The sequence below is a fragment of the Varroa jacobsoni genome, unplaced genomic scaffold, assembly GCF_002532875.2.
Source record: "Varroa jacobsoni isolate VJ856 unplaced genomic scaffold, vjacob_1.0 scaffold_7, whole genome shotgun sequence".
Taxonomy (NCBI): Eukaryota; Metazoa; Arthropoda; class Arachnida; order Mesostigmata; family Varroidae; genus Varroa; species Varroa jacobsoni.
This window is the reverse complement of record NW_019212909.1, coordinates 68,252-86,434: the sequence shown is the minus strand read 5'-3', so window position 1 is coordinate 86,434 and position 18,183 is coordinate 68,252. Positions and strand designations below refer to the sequence as shown.

The following is an 18,183-nucleotide window of genomic DNA, read 5'->3' as shown; positions in this document are numbered from 1 at the left end:
GGCGCTCGGTTGCCGTACTTAAATCTCCCGCGAGGGCCTGTTTTTTTAGCCCGCCTGGCTGTCACCCAGACGACTAGCCAATGACAAGCCCTTCCCATAACATTAGCGTGGGGGAGTTCTTGCACAATATGGCAGACGGGTTTCTCGACAACTAAGCGGAGCGCCAGCTATCACTAGCAGCACCACCTCCATAAGCAGCAGTAAAAGTACAGAAAACTATTGCAAATTACCCGTAAAGTATTTGTTCAGTACAAGCCAGTACGGCGATTAGCATTCTTCATTAGGCGTTCGAGTTTTACGTTTGTACGTCGGTGTGATTGAAGCGGTCTGCTCATCTAGCAGCAACGAAATCGACCTCCTTGTCGTCATCGTTCCGTAACGACGATTTGGGTGCGTGCCTGTCTGTCTGTCATTGACCACCGACTTGTTACTTTGCCTTTCGTTCCACAATGAGTAACCCGCTCCAGCAAGATCTATCAGCTAGTAGGAAACCGTATGACAGCTACGAAGACGACGATCTTTTCGTGTCTACTGTCGAGGTAAACGAAAACTTTTCCTCCATCCTGTCAATATCATGTTCTCTTCGTTTTCCTATGATCTCTAGTGTCATATGGGTGCCACAACACCTCTCCCAAAACAACCGTCGCTTCAACATTCAGTTATCGCCGATCACTAAATTGCGATTTTCTGTGTTCGTCGTCTGTATACGTTTTTGTGTGTTAGGTGCCTTGAAAGTTGAAGGGCGGCGGGAACCCGACAGCTTCTTCGCTAGTCACCCAAGTTAATTTCCAGTCCCTTCTGATCTGTTTGTGTGTGAATCTCTGCCAATCAACCAGTGTGCAAGGATATATGTCAATGTTTAATGCATACGTGACATTATGAGAGCTACCGCTTGCGACAGTGGTGTTTCGCAGTTAGTTGTTGTTGTCGTCGTCGTCTATTGTAGCTAGCAGCAGTGAATGAAATGTTCAGTTACGTAGTAATAATATCGAACCCGTCGAAGCAACCTTTAATAAGGCAGCAATGTAAATAACCGTATGTGATATGCGTATGCAATCAACAAGGCCGAATAGTGTTGTGACTGCTTCCGTTGCAGCTGCTGCAGTCGCTATAATGCTAGCGACTATCGTATATTTATAGCCTTTCGTGTAGCCGCCCTCTCTCGGTTTCCCGTTTTCGCTTTGACCGTTCGCGAAACCGGAGCGACTTAGGTTGTGTCATTCACAGTTGGTTGAAAGAAATGGCGGAGCCGCCCCTACCGGCGTCTATAAATGGCGATACATTCAAAAGATAGTAACTGAAAGAACTACGAGAAGCTCTGGTATTTGTTCGTTCAGTAACGAACAGGTTGTGCACGGCTGAATAGATAAACAGATGAAAATGTTAGGAAAAGTAGCCGAGATACCTAGCCCTGTATTTTGATGGACATAATTGTCAGCTGTGTAGAGTTTGTATGCGGATACCTTCACGCGGCAAAACCTTTTTCTTTTTATTATCTAGTCGCTTATCAACGGCCGCTTTTGCTTTTTTGATTTGGTACGGTGAACGTGAAAAAAATTTAGGTCATGGCTCATTAGAGTTCAGCTGAGCGAAACCGACAGGTTTTACAGGGCGACAAACGAAGCGCAATCACTTTCCCATTCACTGATTGACTCAGTAAGAAGGCGCTGTTCAGTCGTTATCGCACACGCTATAGGTAGCGGTCGGGTTAAATGGAGGGGAGAGAATTATGTTACATAGTCTGATAAATAGAAATAGTTCGAAATATTGATGGTCGGAGCGTCACTATGTTAACAGGGTTATTCACTAATTAGTAAAAACGTAGCGTTCTGTGATGGTTTCAGCAAATATAAATCTATGTCTGTTTTTGCCTCCCTGAGCAATTCATTTTGGAATATTTTTCTGCCTCAAAAAATTAATTCGGCAATTTAACAAAATTTTGTCTGTAAAACCGCCGCTACTTAAATATGTGCAAAAGGCTAACTAAATATACTATGATTGGCGGCAATTTTGAGCTCATTACAATGCCATTGCTAAACTGTATTTCGTGGATTCAGTATGATTTATTATACGATCTTTGTACTTGCGCAAAAGAAGCAGACTTTGCGTTAAAAATAATTTTGAAAATCATTTACGTATTGCCATAGTTTTCCCGAAAATTGCTCTTTATTGTCTCTAAAATGCAGAGAGGTGCGAATTATGTAGCTGGCCATAAAGATTTCTATTGGCGTCTTCTGATATCTTCCAGCTATTGTAATCTTGGTTCCCTTATATGTTCTGTTTATTAGCAATGCGGAACTGATGTTAGTTATTAGTCTGACAACTAAATTAATTAGTTTGAAACGAAACCAGCTGCTGAAGAAACATTTCGCATAGATTTTTGAAGTCCTTACATTGACTTTATTAATGAGCCTGCAAGCGGATTTGAACTAAAGGGCCTACGATTTGTGTAAAAATTACTCTCACATAAATTTATGGGGACAACATTAGCGAAACTTTTTTCTTTAAGCTCCGCTAATGTTGTTTTCAAACACCGATTTGAAGTTTATGTTCTGCTGTATGTGCGCAGTCGACCCTTAGGGATCGTTTTCTCCGCTTGAAGATCAGCAGACCGAAATCGTGAGCTGCTAGTTTATTGCTGTTCGATCGCTGAGAAATTTTCAATGTGTATTTGCAACGTTTGTCTAAACACAAGATTTTATTTATTTAATAATGAAAAGATAAGAATGTCGATCATATAGGTAATAGTTTCGTCAATGTCAGACATCGTTATAGTTTAACGATACGTCTATCTGAGCACGTTAATGCTACGAGTTATGTATATATATGTCCGCTGGCAAACTAAAACTAGCAATTTTTAGAATTTGCGATCGAAATAGTCTCTCTAACCCGACTAAGCCACCACGACAAGGTCATTCATTTTTCATTCGACGTAATAGAGGAGGTACAATATGGGATACTTGGAAATAAACGACATTTATTTATCTTACGCACTTAAAACGCCTACGGCAACCTGTAGTTGCTGGTTCAAATGTAGTACTTACCATAGAACAGTACTGCAGAACAGACCCGTATTTACTTAATTCGAGCATGCCATGCATAAGTTTCGACGTGGACCTGAAAAAACTTCTGACGCGTTGTTCTAAAATATTTAACCAGTTAAAATGTCTTCTTATGCAATAGAAAACCTAGAATTTCAAAAGGATACACATTTGATCAATAATATGAGTAATACCATTGTTGTAGGAGCACTCCTCTGTACATCTACTTTGTTTCCGCAGAAAGCGGCGGCGCTTGGAGCGAATACATAACGCATCGTAAGAGGCGTTGCCATAAGCCAGGCAGCATTCTATGGACAGAGAAGCTGTTGCTGCTAGACTGTTGGTGTCGATCGTTACACTAGGTAAATCTCCGATTCAAAAAGGACTTTGACAACCATCGACGCCAACGCCAGACAAGAGTTTAATGGATTTACCAGATAAACCGGTGCTAAACCGTTTTAATGCTGAATTATCCGAAAACTGTTTATTAAAATGAAATAGATACTTGAGCACATTGAAAACGCTTATATTCCCTCTAAATGCGGGTGCTTTTACGGTGAAGTCTCAGACGAGATGAAAACCTTGACCAGGGATATCCATGCCGACAATTTGTATTGGTCAATCATACAGGTTTTACCCTTATCTAATTTTTTGAAGCACTGAGGGAACAGTTCGGCGGGAACTTCAAGGTATAATTGAAGAGATATCAAGTCACTAGCAGATTTTAGTTGAAGTTATTTGCTTCATTCAGTGTTGGAAGCTTTCTTAAACGATAATTGATGCGTGTTTGGAGCGTAAACTGAAAACCTAAACTACGTGAGATTTTATAGAGTAAGTTACGTGTTACTCTTTAGAGCTGTTGTATTTGCCTCCGTCGTTGTTAGCGCATAATAAATTAACTCAAATATGAGATGTGAATGAAGCTCCTATCACTCATTGCTTTTAGTTTGTTATTCACGGTATGTTTCAATGCCATAACGTTTTTTATACTACTATAATAAATATGAATTGCCAATACCTTTTTTGAAATAGTGAAAAATCAAATCGAATACATTTCGAATAATCTCCTCTTTTTTTTTTAATGTTTCTAAAAAGAACCGTGATCCTGTATCCTAGAACAATTGTTAACATCTTATTAATTGTCGATGCTATGTCTTGTAGCATTGCTGTGATAGGTAGAGTACTACTCTTTAGAGTTGAAAGACCTTCCAAGGGAGAGTTGAGAAAGCACAAAGCTGTTGTTGTAATGCGTTGTTTGAGCTACGATACTGCGTAAGTCGTCCTATAAGTATTAAAGTATTAGTAATATAAAAAGTATTAATATGCTCTTACTACAGTAACCAATTGTGTCGACTCCGTGGATGAATATATTAATATGAGCATTATGAGTTGATCAGCAATCGGAAATCAAAAGCTAGGTAACGTAGTTGTACTCCAAGGTTTTATTGTTGGATCAGGCTGTTACTCTCGGAATGAGCTTTTGGAAAGAAACTATAAATTGTTTAGTCTGTTAAAAAAAGCTGTAATTCCTTGGAAAATTGAAACCACGCGAAGTAACCTAAATATATATGCGTTTAAGTTTAACAAATTTTAAAAGTTTAAGAAAGCGAAGCAAAGGACGAGGCGCAATTGCTCCGAGTCAACAGAAACATTGTTCACATCTCAATATTATATTTGACAATGTAATTATGTCGAGGACCGATTTCATAGACCGCGTAATAGAGGTTTAATATCTGTTGCTGTTTGCACGCTATATTATCAATACAGTAATATCCTCGTGCGGCAGGGAAAATATTGTGTCATTCACGAAATTCATGAGTCATAGATATCAACACTAAGACAATGGCATCTCGTGGAAATTATTAATAAGTTTGAGCGCATTTTTTGAGAGTCTTAGATGACTCAGTTTATGTGTCTGATTTTTGGTTGAAACAAAACTCATGAAAAAAGTAAAATAGACGTCGTGATTCTTGTACAGTCACTTACGGACTTAAAGTAAGTTATCGAGTGTGTATAGAACACAACTATCACTTAATAATTTGTTTAGTTTAACTTACTTAATAATTTGATAAGTTCCCGTTAAATGGATATGCATACATCTTGACATTCAGAAATTTCAAGAAAACAACAGTGTTTGCTTAACGTGTTAACATGAACCTTTTTATATTCTGAGCCAACTTTTAAATAAAAGAATGCAGTTATGACTTTACAGGCGCTAAATCACTTGTACGTGACAAATTTACAATTTTATCTGTTGTTACATTGTAAGCCGTACTATAGATAGTAACATCTACGAACTCACAGACTATTCGTTATCTACTTAACCTTTATGGTTAATTCAGGTTATTCCAGTTTCCATGTGAATAGTTCATGTAATAAACTTACCTAAGTATGCCTTTGTTAAATAAAGATAAAAATGATGAATAATCGTCCACGTACATATGTTAATAACACGTTGATTTTAGTCACTGGGCGGTGTTGGCGGCGGCGGCGGGAAAGGTGAAGGAGACAACCGAAAAATCACAGCAGGTCAACAAGAACTGAATCATAACATTCTTGAGGCTGCAGAAGACATCGACCTCAACGATGATGATCCTGCGGATGTCACAAGGAGACAAACTGGTCTCGACAATGACGAGGCCGCAAAACAGACTTCGGTAGAGGACCACCGTCATCTTTCGCCTCTCGAACAAGTTAGTCTAGAAGTAGGCAAACTCAGGTTATATTATAGCAATGTGCTCATATCCAGGTTTCCCTTTGACTTTAAAATAGCAATGGTTTAGAAATAGGTATTCCCTCCTATTTCAAAGATGACAAGAAGAATAATAAATGCTCATGTCAAACAACGTATAGGATATCAGTTTTGGCCGAAATCTGAGAACTTATTGCTTTAGGTCCCACCTGCTCCAACGGATCCCGACTCATCCGGGCCCCCAGCTATGCTTCACGCAAGTAACACAGCTACTAATACAAATAACAACGACAACAGCCATAGCATCCATAAGCAGCAGACACAACAGTTCCTCAATACCATTGTAAGTGAAATCAAATCAAATTGACTGCCGTTGGTGTACGTGGCAGTTTATATTGGTGTTTGATTTTAAACCTTGGGTATCTAGTTATTTCGTTAGAAAACTGCGTTTATCTTTAATTATGTAATGATGAGACATCATATGACTGGACAATATATTAGGGTATTGCATAAACCTTGTTAATAAATTCTGTTCTACTTACGTCAGTTTCGCGAATAATTCACTTCATGGATGTTTCAGGAACGATATCATATCGGTTCATTGTTAATGATATAAATCCGTAGCATTAAATTGGCTTGCCAAAAGAGCACTGACTTGCAATTAAGTTTATGTATTACTTAAAACCGTCGTTACTGTGGTGAGAAGGATAGTTTTTCTTTTGATTGCGTCTGTCATTTTTAAACACAAAATGCATTGCATCTTGGTTGCGTGTTTTGATGCAGACTCTACACCGTTCCACTGAGCGACTCTGTTTGAACAGGAACTACTGAAGTCAATAGCAAGACCTGAATCCCTTAATTATGTATTGATAAAAAAAAAAAGATAGCTATACGTAATGACAACATACAATGAATCGGGAAAATGTTGTCAATCGTAAAAACGTGATATTTTTTACTAAATGTAATAGTTTTTTTTTCTATTTATGAAATACAATCGCTTATTTTTCAACTTAGATCAACACGATTTCAGAGCGCCAATGGTCAGCCTGACGACCGTTTCATCGACCTGAAAGTCTCTCAGCCCACAAAAGTCGGTGATGGTATGAGCGCCTATCTAGTGTACAAAATTATCACAAAGACCAATCTTGGATTCTTCAAAAAAGGTGACTTTACGGTATCAAGGCGCTTTTCTGACTTCCTCGGTCTTTATGAAAAACTCGTCGAGAAACACCTCGCAGCCGGCCGAATTGTACCGCCTGCGCCAGAGAAGAACGTTGTAGGCATGACGAAGGTAGGAGATCTTTTCTATTCAAAAAAGTTGTTGAAGGTGAACTCTCTCATCGATTCGTATTAAAAAGCCCGTTTGAAAAATTTTGGTCTAGCAATTATTCGGTAATTTGACATACATTGATTGGTAAGATCCGTTTTTGTAGAACAATTTCAATCAGTTTTTATGCGCATTAAGCAAGCTGTAGAATTTTAGTAGCATTTGTGATAATGCATACACTACGGATAATTAATGTTTATTAAATAGGAAAGAATATATAATGATCGAAGATTCCTTAAACCTAATCAGGTAAAAATGGGCAAAGAGGAAGTTGCCACGGACGAATTCGTAGAGCGACGCCGCTGCCAGTTGGAACGATTCTTGAGACGAGTATCTCGTCACCCCGTTCTTGTCGCTGATCCTGATTTCCGGGAGTTTCTTGAATTAGAAGGTGATTTGCCAAAATCGACGCACACTTCAGCGCTTTCCGGTGCTGGCGTTATCAAGCTGATTAGCCGGGTCGGTGACACGGTTAATAAAATCACCTACAAAATGGATGAAAATGACAGTGTTAGTATCTTGTGTTTTGCCATCATCGTTTAATGGAAATCACAAGCCGTCTAACTTAGTGGTGTCGTAAATGATACAAAATGAAAAATGACGATTTGCGACCTGCACAGGCTAGAGAACAGTTCTCTAGAACTTAATCCAATCATCGTTGAAAGAATGTATTTTCACGTTCCTGTTTGAGAAAAAAAATAGGAGATACCCATGTGTCAATAGGTGAATCGCTCGAAGTCGTTGGAGTTGTTTGCAATTGTAACATTGTGTGTTTCCCATATTTTTATTTCTGAAATTTTCTGTGGTTTATATGTTATAATGTATGCTACGATTAGAGATCGTACGTAGATCATAGTATGAAATCTTTTATAAACATCCTAACTCATCAACACAACAGCAAAACCTGCGCTTGTAGGTAGAAATAATATACTACTAATCCTCACAATAATTCATTGACAAACGCCTTAAATGATACCTTTCTTATACCTATATCACAATGTAGATCTTCCTCACTTACCGTCTTTGTACACGTTTGAAATAAACACAACCCATATATACATTCCATGTTTATCACTTAACTATTTTTGTGGTCATTGATGCTGTTATCATGTGTAATTACTACCTCGTGTTGTATTGTATATGGACACGATTTTTCATGCTGCGTCTACAACTGATGCACATACACAGTCAATTCAGCGGCCGGAATTTCACCTCCAGGTATTAGCCGATAATTATATACAGTATTTTTTTATGAACAAGCTCAGTTTTCCATACTAAATTATAGCGTCTCTCAATAGATATTAGCCGATAGCGGTTTACTAGACTACGCAGGCAATGTTGTTATGTATCGCTAAATGCAGACTTAATTCAACCTTGATTTCGCTTTCATTTTGTATGCATCCCGTTTTTATTGTCTCGCAATAATGAAATAAAATCATAAAAACCTTTGATTTTTTTCAACTTTAAGCGATGAACACGTAACTTGATATGCAACTGCATGTGAATATCGACTATCTAATTCATTTCTGGAAGTAAAAATCAGATACCGTTCACATATTTACGGGAGGGTCCATGAAATGAAATAATATTTTCTATGCGATTTGTTTATATATTAAAATGAATACACTCTAAGGATGTACTCAAAATGATAGGGTTAATTGTTACTATTGGCAACAGCTTTTATTAAGCGCATGGGTCGGTGTTCGAGGAAGTCATCAGGAACGTTTTCTTATCTAAAAAATCTAACATCGTCTTTTGCTCAGCCTAATCCTAGAACTAGACAATTCAACTTGTGATTCAAGTCGTGTTTTTGCATAGCTAAAATCGTTAGAGTCAAACGATTTTTTTGAAAGACACTGAGAGCACAGACGTACTCCGCCATATTAAGTGTTACGTACTTAACATGTGGTCATTTCTCTTTTGATCTATTCCTGCTTTTATATCTTGTTCAAACGGCTGCCACTGTGTGTAGTGGTTCGAGGATAAAACGGTTTTCATCGACAATCTGGACATTCAGTTGCGGAAACTTCATACATCCCTTGATTTTATGGTAACGCAACGACGGGAATTGGCTGCCAATTCGGGCATATTTGCCCGTAGTGCGGCGATGCTTGGCAATTGCGAGGAGCACACCGGACTCTCAAGGTAACTTATAGTTATTATAAAATTATCTGTTCTCGAATCGAATATATCGAAACATTGAAGTAAACTACTACTACATCCGTCTACCTGAATCTTTAGCCCTTGTGTAATAGTTATAATGCGGGAGCTTTTCCTATTACTACAGGTGTTTGAGTAAGCTTTCTGAACTTCATGAGAAGGTCGAGCAAACCCAGAGCCAACAGGCCAATCACGACTTTTTCCTTCTGGCGGAGCTCCTTAAGGTAGGTTTGGATGTTAATGCAGGTTCTGAAAATATTCGCATGTTTATAGTAAGAATACACATCCGTTGTTTCCAGGAAACCAAATAAATTAAACAAAAAAATGAATGGCATTCTATGAGACAGTCGGCATAAAGTTATTCAATAAGAGTTTGTTTGTTTTTATTTATATGATCCAACTATACAAGTGTTGTAACAATGTTCCAATGTATTGGATTGGATGAATTATTACTTTAAATGCGTGCCCTTAACGATCTTCTGATGTTATCCTGTAATCAGGACTACATCGGTCTCGTAGGAGCGATCAAGGACGCGTTCCACCAGAGGGTCAAGGTATACCAAACCTGGCAACACGCTCAGCAAACGCTTACCAAGAAGCGTGAACAGCTCAACCGATATCAGTTAGCCGCCCGTTCTGATCGAATTCCCACTGCCCGTAACGAAGTTGAGGAATGGGAAGCCAAAGTCGAGCGTGGAGAAGAAGAATTCCGACAGGTGGGGAATGAATCACATAAGCCAGCGTTATGTCATAACCTCCGTTACGTATATAGTTGACTATAGGTAATAAAAACGGTTACTATCCAAATAGATTTCACATGCGTTCTTTAATGAGAATTTTGCATCGATGTGTCACACTTGTCATCGATACATATTGTCACATTATTATTATTTCTTCACTAGCGACTTTTAGTTAAGGCAATTTTAGTAGTATTCTATTTGTGAGTATTGCGCTTGTCTCACCCCATATTCTTACGTAGATTGTTGAATCTCTTATGTCATAAGTGTCAACTTGAAATATTGTTTTTTAGATTTCAAAGGTTATTAAGCACGAAGTGGAAGGATTCGAAGTGAAGCGAATCGAAGAATTCAAGAATTCGATTATACGCTATATGGAGTGCCTTCTCGAGACTCAACAACAACTTGCGCAACTGTGGGAGACCTTCTTACCGGAGGCTAGGGCCATCGAGGAGTAGAAGATATCTAGAGAAAAAAAACAAATTTTCAGCCGAAATTGTCTCCATAACCTTCACCTAGTATCAACATTCGTCATTTCTATATCAGCCGAATCCACACTTCGAAAACGAATTTAGTGATCGGACTTCTTCTAGTTGGCTCATTTTCGCAGGTCACCTATTGACCCACTAGGTGGTGATAGACGTCTAATGGATACTAACAATGATTTTAGCCGTAAAAATCCTACTATTTGTACTATCTTCAATATCTGCCTGTGAGATTCTGTGTACAAGTTGTCAGCCTTGCAACGTTGTGATCTGGGTGAAGCTGTAGCATTACTTAAGAGCCTGCCTCTTTTGCTGTATTATTTTGAGACGGATTTCAACGTTAAATGTGAAACAAGCAGTGTTAAAAATTGCCGAAATGGAAAGATAATTGTACCCTACTGGTTGATATGTCACCATGTTACTGTTTCGCACTTATTTTAGCAAGCAAAGACAGTATTACTGCTTGCAAACCGCTTTGACGGTCGGCTTCTCGCTAATATGTATTTTCTCAAATGATGCTAAAGCACATAGGGGTGATATGTTGTGGAGCTGATCAGGTCGGAAAACAATTTTTGAACTTTGAACTTAGGGCCTGAAAAAGGTGAGTCTGCAGGAGCTTGAAAGGAGTGTGGTTGAGCGTAACGATTTGCTTGGTTGGCAGCCGAGTCACGATCTAGTTATAACTATTATTATAGAATAGAAACATGGCCTTGTTGTCGTCTCTGGAAAGCAGAGAAAAACAATAGACCAAGATCAACGATCAATACTAAGTAACGCATACTTTTACTATTATAATTATAAAATAATTATGCCCATTGTTAAGAATCGGTTGATCTGGTTTGTTATAAATAGTGACGTCAATTTGACATGAATGTGCATCTGAAAGACTTATTATAATAAATCTAACCGATATGAGGGACAAATATAAATAAAAACCGCAGCCATCGCCACGACGGAATATTAATAATTGAGTTTATTATTATTAACGTTAACTTCAAGTATGCATTCACTTACATACAAGATAGAACGAGTTCCATTAAGAGACCTGTCCGAACCATGTAATATTTCTTTCTGTTGTTATTAGGTATTCCCTGATTGACCCACACGACGCTCTATACATATATGAAAAATATACATAGAAAAACACAGTAGTATATTATCGCTTATATCTAGGAAGAAGCAAAAACAGATTTACAAATTCAGACAGCAACAAAAACATCTGTTGTTATGGCGATCCTATTGTAAGTTATGCGGATTGTTCAGAACGCAAACGTAACAAAGTCAAGTTAGTCGTGTGAAACGCTCTATCGTGCTGCGATTCTATGTCGTGATGGATTACATGGCGACGGTGGCTCAGGGAAACTCGTTCGTGAAGAAGCAAATGATTAAAAATGTACGAGTTGCTTGTCGTACTAGTTAGCTAGTAACTTAATTATGATACGACGACCACCTGTGTTAACAATGCACTATAGCAAAATCGCTTAGTCTCTATCTGGCAGAAGCACATACTATAACACACCGTTGATATAATAAACACAATTCGCGGATCGCGACAAGCGCGAGATTAGAAGAAACAAGGAGATTGGAAAAACCAGTCTCTTCGTCACAACAATGACCGACAGGTTGTTTTAGAAAAGATCGAAAACCGAGAGGCTCTAATAACCCAACGTTTAGTTAATGAGACAGGCTTGGTCAAACAATGAGGTTAGCTTTTTTATCGTCGCTGGTGGAAAAACCTTTAGACTCCACGCAAGCGTGCGCATAGCTAGATCTGTACACTATTAATAAGAATTTTCACCCATTCTGCTATTAGAACACATGACAAAATATACATGTATGTATGTATGTGTTAACTTAATTAAGGGAAAACCTCCTGGCAGTGCTCACAATATGAATAATTTTCTAATGACTAACAATTAATCCAAGGTCTAGAGTCCAGAAACAAATGAAAGGATGTGCTAGTGCAAACACATTTAATTGGAAACGGGGGTCATTTTTTTCATTGCGCGTCGTGTCGAAAAACGCACTGTGTGTATTGCGCAAAAAGAGAAAGTAGAAAAAAAAAGTGGCGAAACAAGCTATTATTCTAACGGATATACAAAAAGGGTTGTTAATTTTATAGGTCACGGAAAACCGAGAGGTGAAAGTCCGCGCTCAAGGCGACGCAGATATGCAGTGCACAAAGATACGACGATAAGCGAAGAGTATGATAAGTGAGGGATTGATGAAAGCAGATGAGCGAGTTTCTTATACCTAAAAATGGTGGAGATACCGAAAACACTTAGTGTTGCACTTTCATATAAAAAAAAGAGGGAGAAAGTGGACATGTAAGAAGGCATGATTACGATAATTCACCCATATGTGAAGTTTATAAAGGTATTAATGTAGATTTATTATTCATGAGAAAAGAACAGCACGTGAATTTGGCTACCTAGGTAGAAAATAGGGAAAAAAGAAAAAAGTCAATGTCCACTCCTCTTTGGGAAGAAACTGACAGTTGTTATAACAACAACACCTTGAACGGACGTTTTCGTATTCGCTGATCTTTCGTCGTAACGCGGGCTCATGCAAAAAAGCCCGTTTTCTGCTCCGAGATGATAGCAAAGCGGAGGAACTTGGAAAAGCCAGGAAGAAGCCAGTGATAAGTTGCAATCAACTGACGTGCTGAATTAATCGACTATTATTATTATACAATCATAATTGTCGCGAGCTACATTGATTGATTGATTTGTATACAAAAAATGAGTGTTAAAAAAAAAGAAAATCCAAAGGAGAACTATAACTGAAAGAAAGAAACGTTGTATTTTATCACGCGCTAACGATTATAGGACAAGAACTATGATAATAATGACGAAACAATGTTAATTTTTTCATGGATGACCATAGCGATACTGCTGAGGATATTATTTAGCGTGAATATCGTTATTATTATGATTGATAGGTGATGCTGATGGCGACGATGCTATAAAGGTAAACCGCGATTATTTACTGAGGAGAACAACAGCGAACCCTGACTGAAAGATATTCTTTAGATTATTATAATGATGAGATGTTTCCAAGGGAGCTCTAAATAACGCGATTTTATGGCAATGGTATGCGAATCCAAAAAGATATTTAAAATAAACTATATGTTGATTTTTAAAAAGTCGTGTCTTGATTGAGTCTAAGGACGCGATCATCCAAGTGCGACACTGTACAGACTTGTTTTACAGCTGCATTGAATAACGCAGCTGTATTAAATATATATATACGACCCTAAGTAACAGAGGCACTAACAAATCTATATGAACATCGTGTACAATTATGAAAGTAGCCGTTCCACGTATTTTATTCCACTAAAGATCTATACGCGTATATCCAAATCAAGCGAAGACAAGTACAATTAAACTGCATAGTCATATTTTATTACCGTTCTAATTTTTCTTTTAGATAATAAATGCTCTACATAAATGGTATATTTGTAATACATTTTTATATCTGCGCTTGCAAACAGCATTAAACAACACTCTTGATTTAAGTCATTAACATGTCCATTTATACAGCTTCTTAGATTCATTAGCAATAGCTACTGTAGTAAGTTGAATTAGTTTAAGCTACTAGAGAATTGTCGTCATACACAATCATGGCCAATTTTTTTTTGAAAAAATATATTCTCTCAGTTTCGCTTTTTCAAAAGCATCGATAGAATTAGATATATTTTACATTCTTTTTTGTTCAACCCTGTTCGCCCTTGTGTTATCTATGTCGGTCGTTCGTATAGTTTAGCAATTATTTTTTTTTATATTCTTCTAAGATTTTTTGACACGACGTTCATTTCCGCATGTCTATGAACAGATGACTGTGGGCTGCGTAAAACTCTCCTGATAGCTGAGGAACATGAAAGATAACAATTTGGTTTCGTCCACTTAACTTTATGTTCAAGTAGAAAATGTGGACCTAGCTTTTGTGACTGTTCAAAATTTCATTGAGGGTCTTTGTCTTTGCGCTCTGTTCCAAATTTGCAACGATTTTATGCATGAGGGTTTCTAGGGACCCGGGGTAGACGCAGACACTAATGCCGAGCTATCGTGACCACCCCAATACGCGTCGATTGCCCAGAGCGTATCCTTCGTTAGCATAGGTCCGATCAAGGGATTCATCTGCGCCATGTATGTACACAGCCAGCTGTCAACGAGTCGTCATTAGTACCAATTTTACTTACGATAAGATTCGAAATTACACGAAATAGTGGAATACTGCATGAAATACTTCTGTACATCCTTATAATATGGCGTATATAATAGAGTATCTTATCTAGAAAAACTGCGTTAGCATTATAGCTAGTTACGTATCTTTTAGATCAGTCAGTTTTTCCGGCTTTAGATAATATTATACTTTCTTAACTACTTAATCTGTCTACCGATTCCACTTTTTGTAATGTTATGCCTAAAATTATATAAAATAATTGATCATTCGTAGTATACTTTATACGTAATATACTTCTATATTCCTCACAGTGTTAACTTTATGCATTCATCTTCAACTTGGACTGCGAGTTGTTCAAACGTCATGACAGTTGCTACTCTAGTTAAAAGATTATTACAAACTGGAACTATTAAAGAAATAGAAAAACATATACTAAAATAAAGTGAAGAAGTATTTACATTTTGTTGCGAGTATACTGAATGTCTTACAAGCGATTCATTCGCTTTTACTTGAAGAATGACCTAAAGGTGGGTCACTATATAAATCCGTACATTAACAAACGCAAATCCTATGACTCAATCATGTTTTAAAAGCAGAATTATTTCGCTTGCGCCACGTAAACAATGCTGGTGAAATAAGTGTAATGTAATAGTTAAACTTACAAGACGTAGCAACACACTGCCGTTAGCGAGATGCATACTTGGATCAACCTAAAACAATTTGAAAAAAATAACAAGATCTTTTTAAGTTCTACGAATTTTCTAAATTGATTTTCTAAATTAAGTCAATCATCACTCTTTAAAATAACACTCCTGCTTTCCAGCCCACCTTTTAGCTCAGTGGTATGGCTCAATTATTTCTATATAAAGAGTTTTCCTTTGGATCAGACAAAAAGTAGTAAATCAATCCTACTGTGATAGATACATCTACGATTCACTATCAATAATGGCAGTTAAGAATTTTCTGGTGGCGAAAAAAAGCTGCAGTTGTTTTTCAGTTTGATTTATGCAGATAGTTCAAACTAACGATACATGCGTAATGTATGAAATTGTTATAATTACAGACTTTCCTTTTTCTATGAGCCTTGTAGTATGAAAACTATGGTTACACTCAACTAAGTCTATAGTGCGTCGTCAGATGCCAAAAGTTTTACTTACGGTCGATTTTCGCGACGGGGAATGAAAATTGGAACAACAATGCCTATTAAACCCCAGAATATCGTAAAAAAGAGAATTGCGAGCACTCCCGCTCCCATAGTGGAACTTTACGTAAAACAAATCGCCAACTTATTGCACTTAAAATAGTGTCTTCACACAAAATAGCACTACACACTACAATCTCTGTTTCTCACCAACTATTGCTATAGTACTCTGTTATTGTTCACGAGATCTTAATGCGAAACCACATGACCGCAGACATTGCAGTACTGACACTTCGCGAGCGCGCCAGATTCGAATACAGATACGAGCCAATCAGTCAGCAAGAAACGATATTTTTTTATATGGAGTTATATATAGTTAGCTTATTTAACAAAAGATGGCGTGGACTGGATGGCTAATGCGCATCCCTTTAATTAAAATCCCATGCCACGCTAGTTCAAATCTCAGAATTAAGGAAATATTGTTTTCAGGTATTTATAGTCAAGAAAATAAGCGATAAAAGGAAGAATAAAGAATTACTACGCTACCATTAAAGTTGATAGCTGTCTGTACTATTGCCATGATGCTTTGTTATTTAGTTATACATTTATCACCGAGTTTACTACATATTTGGAAAAAAAAACTCGCACCCGCGACTCTTAACAAGATTTCATGCAAATGCATATTTCGGCCTAACACCGAAGCCTGGAGTCGAGATAATACATCCCATCTGACAGTAGTGTTTGGGTATTAAACTAAAATTTACAGTTCTGTATGCATCGGCGATTTAAATGCAACGAAAGCTCTATGATATAGATCATGACTCAACCTAACCTATTGTTGTTGATATCATGTCAACAAATATACCATAACTATCCCTTTTCACAGACTTCATAGAAGAATTGTTCTCATGGACTGCCCTCTTGTTGTCGCGTTGTCGATCTACACTATAAACAATCGATGATTTACGCACGAAGTTAATTTTATAAAAGGTCCCAAGCTGCAATATCACATTCGATGCAGGAAAATGTTGATAACACGCTTGACAAATAAAATATTGAGGTAGATCTATCGGGGATCTTTAGATATTTTATACACGCGGCCGTTTTCTAAACAAGACGAAAATTTATATGAAAATATGTTTATTTTATTTTTTTAGCTTATTTTATTTTATAAACGGCCATTTATTTTCAGGGCATTCTGTTTATGCTTTTGGCCACCTAAATTTAGAAGTAGGCAGCGCTGCAAGATTATTTTGACAGGCAGATTGTGTTCATGCTTGTTCTTTGAAGCAAGGCGGTTTCGCAAAGGGATTAATAAATGGTGAAGTTATTAAGTAAATGCCTATTTCGCTGATGTCTTAAATAGGAATAAAATGTAATGTGAAACATTTTAACGAGTAAATCCCTTTTTAAATACTACAGCCTAAAAAGGGTCTAAAAAATGACATTAAAAAGAAGTTACATTTAGACCAGATCCTGGTACATCTGTTCGGCAAAGTATAGACTTCTGGAGGGTATAAGTAGTTTGTTACGCGTAAGTAGTTTGTTAATTTATTGAAAACTTTTAAAATTTTTATAAATATAATTATACGTTTGTGTAAACTTCCTTAAAACAACTCTACTAAATTATAATATTACAAAAGTGACAGCGATACTCTTTGAAAACGATGGCTCGTGACTGAAACCTGAACAGCTTAGACCGGTTGTCGAGGTATCACTTATGGATCTCATGCGAACATACTTGCACATTGTGTGTTCTGCGTGTGGTTCGGAACAAAGATATGAGCCCAACAGTCGTCTATTAAGTGGTGTTTTCATTTTGCGGGGCAGAGAGCTAAGCGTTTCTCAGAGGAGGTGATGGACAAATGGAAAACGTTCAGGAATCGTGCCAGCGTGATGGTTTCGTGCAGCCTTTGGTTACAGGTTCGTGTCCCGTCAACTAGAGCTCGCAATATTTGTTTCAGCTGTATTGTGCGCGAAGATTTTCTCACCATTTTACTGCAATATACTTTCCCAAAATACATTAGTGTAACATCGACTAGATTTCTACAAAATAATTGCCGTTGCTAGTTGATGTTATCTAGGATATCTAAGTAAATAAATATAACATATATTATCCTACATTTAGCTACGTGCAATGTGATAATTAATGAAAAAGTTTTGCTTGATAAATAGGTAATTGTTTACTCATATTATGAAATGCAGATACGTACGCCTGATTAGAGTGATCCTTTATGGCGGCTTGTTATCTAGCGCAGATATAGAAATGGAATGTCTTGCAGATTCATCTAAAGCCAATCGAACAAAACGCTTAACTATAACAGCTGCGCTTTTTAATAACAGCGGAGGTAAAAACTATCTTCTGGAAAGGTCATGAGACTTAGCAGAACAAAAATAGGACGAGAATGCTGTCCT

The 18,183-nt window shown here is 37.4% G+C and overlaps 2 protein-coding genes across 3 annotated transcripts; one reads left to right on the top strand and one right to left on the bottom strand.

Annotated features, from left to right (window-relative positions):
• The first annotated feature begins 126 nt into the window (after positions 1-126).
• Positions 127-13,587, top strand: Snx1 (sorting nexin 1). 2 transcript variants are annotated; one of them, XM_022832940.2, is made up of 9 exons: positions 127-539; positions 5,507-5,746; positions 5,936-6,076; positions 6,764-7,024; positions 7,310-7,570; positions 9,033-9,205; positions 9,348-9,444; positions 9,721-9,936; positions 10,251-13,587. In XM_022832940.2, the coding sequence occupies exons 1-9, from the start codon at positions 450-452 to the stop codon at positions 10,413-10,415; spliced, it is 1,644 nt and encodes a 547-aa protein (XP_022688675.1). In that variant the 5' UTR covers positions 127-449; the 3' UTR covers positions 10,416-13,587. The 2 variants fall into 2 exon arrangements, with proteins under 2 accessions (XP_022688675.1, XP_022688752.1); XM_022833017.2 differs by having other exon boundaries at positions 128-539; positions 5,507-5,734.
• A 237-nt stretch (positions 13,588-13,824) lies between these two features.
• On the bottom strand, positions 13,825-16,035 carry LOC111260381 (V-type proton ATPase subunit e 2). Its single transcript, XM_022833133.2, has 3 exons — positions 15,785-16,035; positions 15,290-15,337; positions 13,825-14,606 (listed from the first exon to the last, which is right to left on the bottom strand). Exons 1-3 carry the CDS (start codon positions 15,880-15,882, stop codon positions 14,468-14,470), a joined length of 285 nt encoding a protein of 94 aa, XP_022688868.1. The 5' UTR covers positions 15,883-16,035; the 3' UTR covers positions 13,825-14,467.
• Between the last annotated feature and the right edge of the window lie 2,148 nt (positions 16,036-18,183).